Source organism: Plasmopara halstedii, assembly GCF_900000015.1.
Source record: "Plasmopara halstedii genome assembly, contig: Scaffold_430, whole genome shotgun sequence".
Taxonomy (NCBI): Eukaryota; Oomycota; class Peronosporomycetes; order Peronosporales; family Peronosporaceae; genus Plasmopara; species Plasmopara halstedii.
This window is the reverse complement of record NW_020187350.1, coordinates 576,531-582,899: the sequence shown is the minus strand read 5'-3', so window position 1 is coordinate 582,899 and position 6,369 is coordinate 576,531. Positions and strand designations below refer to the sequence as shown.

Genomic DNA, 6,369 nt, shown 5'->3' with positions numbered 1-6,369 from the left:
TTTTTGACCACCTTTAATATTAACAAAATCACCTTTCAAAAGTAGGTCAGGTGTTTTTATATTGTGAAGTACGGTAGTATATAAAAATGTCGTGTGGAAAATAAATTAATTCTAAAGATTTCTATTGGCAGATTTCAAAAAAGCAACCTAGAGAATTCCAAAACACTCAACAGATAGTCGATGGGTACAGTGACGCATGCAGTACCTGTTCTACAGCGACTTAACATAATTTCTGAGGTATGCTCTCACATCACTATGATAAAATTAAAAGTCTGTGCATCAGCCTCATAATTTGTTGTAGAAGTAGAACAGTATTGTGAGCCATAGATCAAACAAAATGTAACAACGAAAAATGTAAAGATCTAGCGCACAGACATTCAGCTTGCTACCACATCGAATAAAATATATTTTCTTCAATACGCTGCCTCGTTTGAAAAGTCTCAGAATCATATCATAAAGTATCTTGAAGTGGAGAGGCGCAACCGCTTTGTCTAAGTGTTTGTCTACCTTTTGACACGATGTGATCATAGTTTTCATCAGGAGGGGCATTTCGTATAGGTTGTGGGCTAGCAGTGACGATTCCTGGAGTACCTTCACGATTGTCGTCCAAATGTCTTTTTCGTTTGAGTTTCATTCTAGGATTCGGGGGTTGGCTCAAAGTCAAGTCCAGCTCTGACATGACTGTCGGTATCAAAATGAGCAGGAGGGGCGGCATGGCGGGCATGGGCGGCTAAGAGATCTTGGGTAGCGTAAGTGGGTTTCTCGGATAGGATGGCTCTCAAATTTAAGTTTAACTGAGGATTTCCACCGGCTCGAGCAATCTCGAGCTCTTGATTTGAGGGAATAAATTCCGCGACTTGAGCATTTTGATTGGCTTGAGCACTTGAGACAGCTTCCTCGGCTTGTGGAATCTCATTTTCATTAGATTGCATGGCACCACTGACTGCATATCTGTAATTCTCAGCAAATTTAAGTCGCGATTTAAGATCTTCTTGAGCTGTCGCAAATTTCTTCTTAAAGGAGTCGGCAAGGTCGAGGAATTTCTGCTCATATTTTTCGGCTGTTATAACATCTTGTTTAGCTTTGTTGATGGCATTTTCTCGATCAGCTTGAGGGGCTTCATTGATTTGATACTTTTCCTCGTCCCCGGTTTTGAAGGCAGGTATGGCGAGTTGTTCGTTTAGTTTTGCTTGTGTGAGGAGACTGGTGGTGGCGGCTTCGGCGGCTTCCAAGGCATTTCTCCACTCGTGTTCGATATCTTTCATTTTGCTGGAGGATTCGAGGACTTTTTTGGCAGCGGCATCAGCTTGCTCGAAGTGATACTGGACGAGGTCGTCGTGAAAGTCGTAGTACTGAAAAGCTCTAGTAGTTTTGTGTTTTATATCCTCGATTTCTTCTATTGCAACGAGTAATTTTTTGTTAACTTGCTTGAGTTCTGCAATAGCGTCTTCATGATTTTTCTGGAGAATTCGGATCCTTTCTCCACTTGAGTTCGCGGAAGTGCCAACGTGTTTTTCGGGCATGAGAATATTCTTCAAGCTACGCCAACGTTGCTTCTTGGTTTTCTTCAACTTTAAAGAGGTGTTAGAAGCAGTATTTTCTGCTTTCTCGATTACTTGAGCAAAATTGACGCGCTCTTCTTCAGCCACTGGGGTTTCTCCACTCCCTTTAAGAGATCTTCTGGGCAACGTCGTTGTGTCAAAACCACCGGCTTGAGACTTGTCATGTAATTGCGTTTTTACAGACTTGATCTGGACAGATTCAGCAGCTGTGCAGGTGCTACTTGCGATGAAGAAAGCAGTGGCCACGTAATATGCACCTCGCATGACTTGCGGGAAATAGTAATTGTCAACCACCATGATTGAAATTATTTCTTCTTCATATGATTGGTTGAAATCCTAGCCATCAAACACATTGTTGATTGGTTATCATAACTATTTAGATGTTTAATTGGCTAATATTATATCTTAAAAAAACAATAATAAGTATATATTAAAAATCATTTAATTCATTGACATTAGTTGGCGAATATCACATGTGAAGCGCTTAATGAAAATGATAGTGTTGCTTCAATTTAAGTTCCGTGTTGTTATATTCTCGTTTGAATATGCAAAGTAAACGTAACTCGACTTTCGATAGAGCGAATAACTGCACGCATTCTTGACATTAAATTTCGGTTCCTGAAACGTGAGATAGACCCCGCCGACAAAGTATCGACCAACTTACAGATATGCACGTAACCAAATACAACTAATACAGAGATGAATAAACGCTACACACTACAACAATTTCAATTTGCTGCACATCTGAAGCAAGGCATCACATCATCTCACGGAACTTGGACCTTTGTGCAGTAAAGATAGTTCAGTAGCATCTAATCGATACTAAATTTGATCAGTCCTTAACAATAACAACGTAATTAATTGCTAATCACACTGGTTTGCATCAAAATTTTGCTCACGGTCATGACGTTGAAAGTTGTCTTTGAGATATGGTAATCAACGCAGCTTTTATTGCAAAGTGGCAGCAGTCAAAGTCGATAAAAATATCACTAGCGAGCACTGCTGATGTTTTGCAACCGCATTTGTATGCTTTCCCGTTAGAAATATCTACTTGTTGATTACTTGACTTTGTGTCCACACACAAAAATCGCCTAATGCATACAAAATCTTACTTTCTAAAGTCGGGCTTGCATTGGCAGGTTCATGTCTATTGCACTATAGGGATTTTTCTGACGATACAACCATAGAAATTTGTACACGGTTTTCGTGGCCGTAATGCAGAGGGTGGCATGCCGCAGATAACAGTATTTGACATATTTACAAAGGAAGCTCGACATAACTCGATGCAGGGTTTTTTAAGTATAAAAAGCCTGATTGTCATGAGGCGAAGACGAAGAATTTCGTCATATTGACTCGCGCTTGATTGTATGTGATATAACTATTTATTCGATGGTAAATTCACATAGATCAAGCTGAAAAAATATACAATCTGGTCAGTAAAGAACGAGTGGTATAGGCACTGGCTAAGTAAGTACCCAGCAGTGAGCCCCAAACACCGCGTGATCAGACTTTGTCCCTTGGAGAGTTTGAACCATCAATGATGGCACCACACCTTGAAAATAACGATTATCTAAAATCGTCTTTTGTGCGAATAAAATGTAATACTTATGCATTTGAAATAGACGTGTGGCCGCACAATCGTTCTTCAACGCTTATTGAGTGGCATTATCTCAAATTTTGCAGATTGGAATGGAATTACACGTACCCTAGTAGGAAAGGGCGGGTCACACAAGATGGTGTGACCGTACAAAGGGGTGGGTTACACAAGTTGGTATCATCACACAATAGTGTGACTACACCGTAACAAGAAGCCACTACGTGGCAGGATTGCCAGGAGTAATGCAAATAAACAAGGTTTTACTATCCTCTCGCTTGGTCTAACTGAATAATACCATGCGAGCTATATTAGTCAGGAGAATCTAAGGTTTAGATATTGGTGGCTCTACCGCAAATAAACAATTAAATACAATTTCAGTTTTGAATGGAAAAGTCTTTTCACCTGGACTAAAGTTCAAGTACTCTTGGAGGCAGCGGATTGCGATCCGCTGCACTAAGTGAAGAGCTATCGCCGTCCCGCTACAGAGATCCTTGGTATTGGCTTGACCTTGACTCCCGCTTCCTCGCGTATAAGTGCAAGCATCTTCGCTCAGAGTGCCTATGTAACATATTTGTAAGCTGACGCTTTGTGTTGATACAATCGATCATTAAAAATTCTTCTTTCTCATTCTCGCTGATGATTTCTTATGCTCAACTCCATTCGAGATACATTTATGAGCAATTTTTATGGCCTGATTAATTCCCTGCTTGTAGTCAATCTTTGTCTGAGTCGTTACGACTGATTTTCTGTAAGGATGGAAAAATACTCCAATTTGCCCCTGGGCATGCAGGACGGGCTTAATTAGCTGATGTTCCTGCTGGGCTCTGAGGGCGTGGAGCACCTCGTTGCGCAAGAGACCGAGGCCATAAGGGCGCCTGGGGGCGTGTTTAAACTACGTAAATGTCTGCTAGAGCACTTACAGCAGAAACTGTCAGCGTCGACTGCGTCTATGACGCCAACGTCGATGATGGATGGCTCTTCCCGAGCATGGTGAGCATTCAGACCTTCGAGGGTAAGAATGGAGAGAATCTCCTGCTCTGGGTAAGAGAGGCCGAGATGGCTATGACATCCGCCAAGCTCCAGAACGAGCAACAGCGCGTGGCGCTAGCTATCACATACCTGGGGGGCCGAACGCGAGCATGGGCTCTAACATGCGGTACCTCGGTTGGAGCGGCGTTCCCCTTTCGGAGAAGCTGAAGCCGCAGCTTTTGCGAGTATTCTCTCCGCCCAACCAGGCATATCGCGTGCGATCGCGTTAACAGGGCAAGAAGGAATTGATGGTCTTTGTTTAAGAGTTGCGGACTCTCATTGCCGTGGCGGCGGTAAATCCTCTACCCGAGGCGGTCACGGTAACCGCCTTTATAGAGAGCCTCCTACTGGCGTTGCAGCGGTGCTGCCGTAGATTTGCGGTTGAGGAAGCTTGATTTAGGTCATCGACCTTTGGTTCTTTACAAAAACCAATACGAGTGTAGCGGTTCGCAATCCGCTACCTCCAAGAGTAGTAGGTACCTTAACCAAGGCTAATAAACTCTTTGGTTTAAATTCAAATCTGATTTATATTTATTTTTATCTGCTGCAATAAGCCGCCTAATTTTAAATGCATAATTTTCCTAAATATGTATAGTAAAATCTAAATACATGCTTAACTACTGGCTATCTAGCCCCATACCGTATTCTTGTTTGGGTGTGGTCGCACCATGCCCATCTGGTGTGACAAACACCCCTGTAACCAGGGTATGTGTAACCCCGTTACAGGCGTGGTCAGAATGGAGCTCTTCCTTGTGCCTCCGTCAAATGGTGAATGTGGCGCTGAATGACGAATTTAACTCTAATTCGGCACAACTTGCTTGAGATGCACACCCTCAGATCTCGTCGAGCGGGCCTTTCCAATGAACCTCAGCTATGAGAAAGAGGAGGGAGGGAGAGCTCAAAGCTGCCGGGTAGCGTATAAACACCTGACGGTGTATTGTCTGTGGAGACACCGATCACCTTCAAGCTGGTTTTCTCCTGGGCAAGCCACGTCAAGGTTTACTGAACCGACGTTTGCTTCTTGCCAGTTTGGTTTGTTGCGGGGAAATGACAAAACCAAGCAGGCATGGATCGCCCTACTGGGGAAGAATTGAGTTCTCAAAGACGTGGACGGCATCAGGGCTCAGCCGAAGAGCTCCGTGCTTTTGAACACGTAACGTGTATGCAAGCCGGTCTTGCTGGTCGTATAGGCGATTGTGAAGAGCTGTGAGAAGCCTGATCGATTCCGGGGCATCTGGCAATTATTCTTGAGGCTCCACTATCGAAGGAAGTCAGCTGTACGCTAGGACGCTGAATGCGCGGTTGAGTGACACCGTCACTGTTTGCTTAGCGACGGGGCATTGTGTCACTGTGCCGTGGGTCCCTGTGGACCTCGATGTCAAGTTTCTTGACGTCGATCGCGTGGAACGCTGCTTAGTCTTAGACTTGGTTTTAAGGCATGACCATATCCTTAGTATAGCATGGTCTGAACACCATGAACCGTGGAACGATTGGAGGTCGAAGACCCCGGGCGCTACGCGCACGTCTCCTAGTGGAGTTTTGGTGAGTTATAAACACACCTCTGCTAAGAAGCAGAAGCGCTATTGGCGTGGGCACTAGACTGGGACGGTCAATGTGCTGGATATCGGAGTATCCGGGATGTCGAACACCGAAGGTGTGTTGGACAAGAGTCCCGAGCATGGCTCGCGGGCTGAACGTTTTGTGGGATATAACCCACTGAGCACTGTTCAAGTGTCAAAACAGTTGCAACATGCCTCGAGTGACATGGTCGGATAAGGTCCGAGGCATCATGGGCAAGGCCCTTCACATGCGCGAGGAGTGGCACGTTAGCCACTATACGCAGACTGCGGAAATAGCACCTTTTCGTCGGATGCTGTTAATAAAATCAAAACTCCGACGGAGCTGGGAGTGGAGACTCTAGGCGACGCTGAGTGTGTTCCCGCTGGTCTCAGTGAGACGTAAAACCTCTATAGAGACGGGTCGGCGATGCCGTATTGTATCTGCAAGACCCAGGGCGTCGACCCTGACCCAGGGGGTGTCTACCGTTGACGAGAGCGTACAGCTATACACCCTTGTCAGCGGTATGACCGGAGAGAAAGACGGCGACGTTACCCTCAAGGATATTTTCGCCGCGGATGCTCTTCTTAAGCTGGACGAGATGTCCTTCAAAGAGTTTGGCGG

The 6,369-nt window shown here is 44.7% G+C and overlaps 1 protein-coding gene across 1 annotated transcript; it reads right to left on the bottom strand.

Annotated features, from left to right (window-relative positions):
- Positions 1–635: 635 nt before the first annotated feature.
- PHALS_09693 (uncharacterized protein) lies at positions 636–1,859 on the bottom strand (the record flags this gene model as incomplete). Its single annotated transcript, XM_024724995.1, has 1 exon — positions 636–1,859. The coding sequence occupies one exon, from the start codon at positions 1,857–1,859 to the stop codon at positions 636–638; it is 1,224 nt and encodes a 407-aa protein (XP_024575816.1).
- Between the last annotated feature and the right edge of the window lie 4,510 nt (positions 1,860–6,369).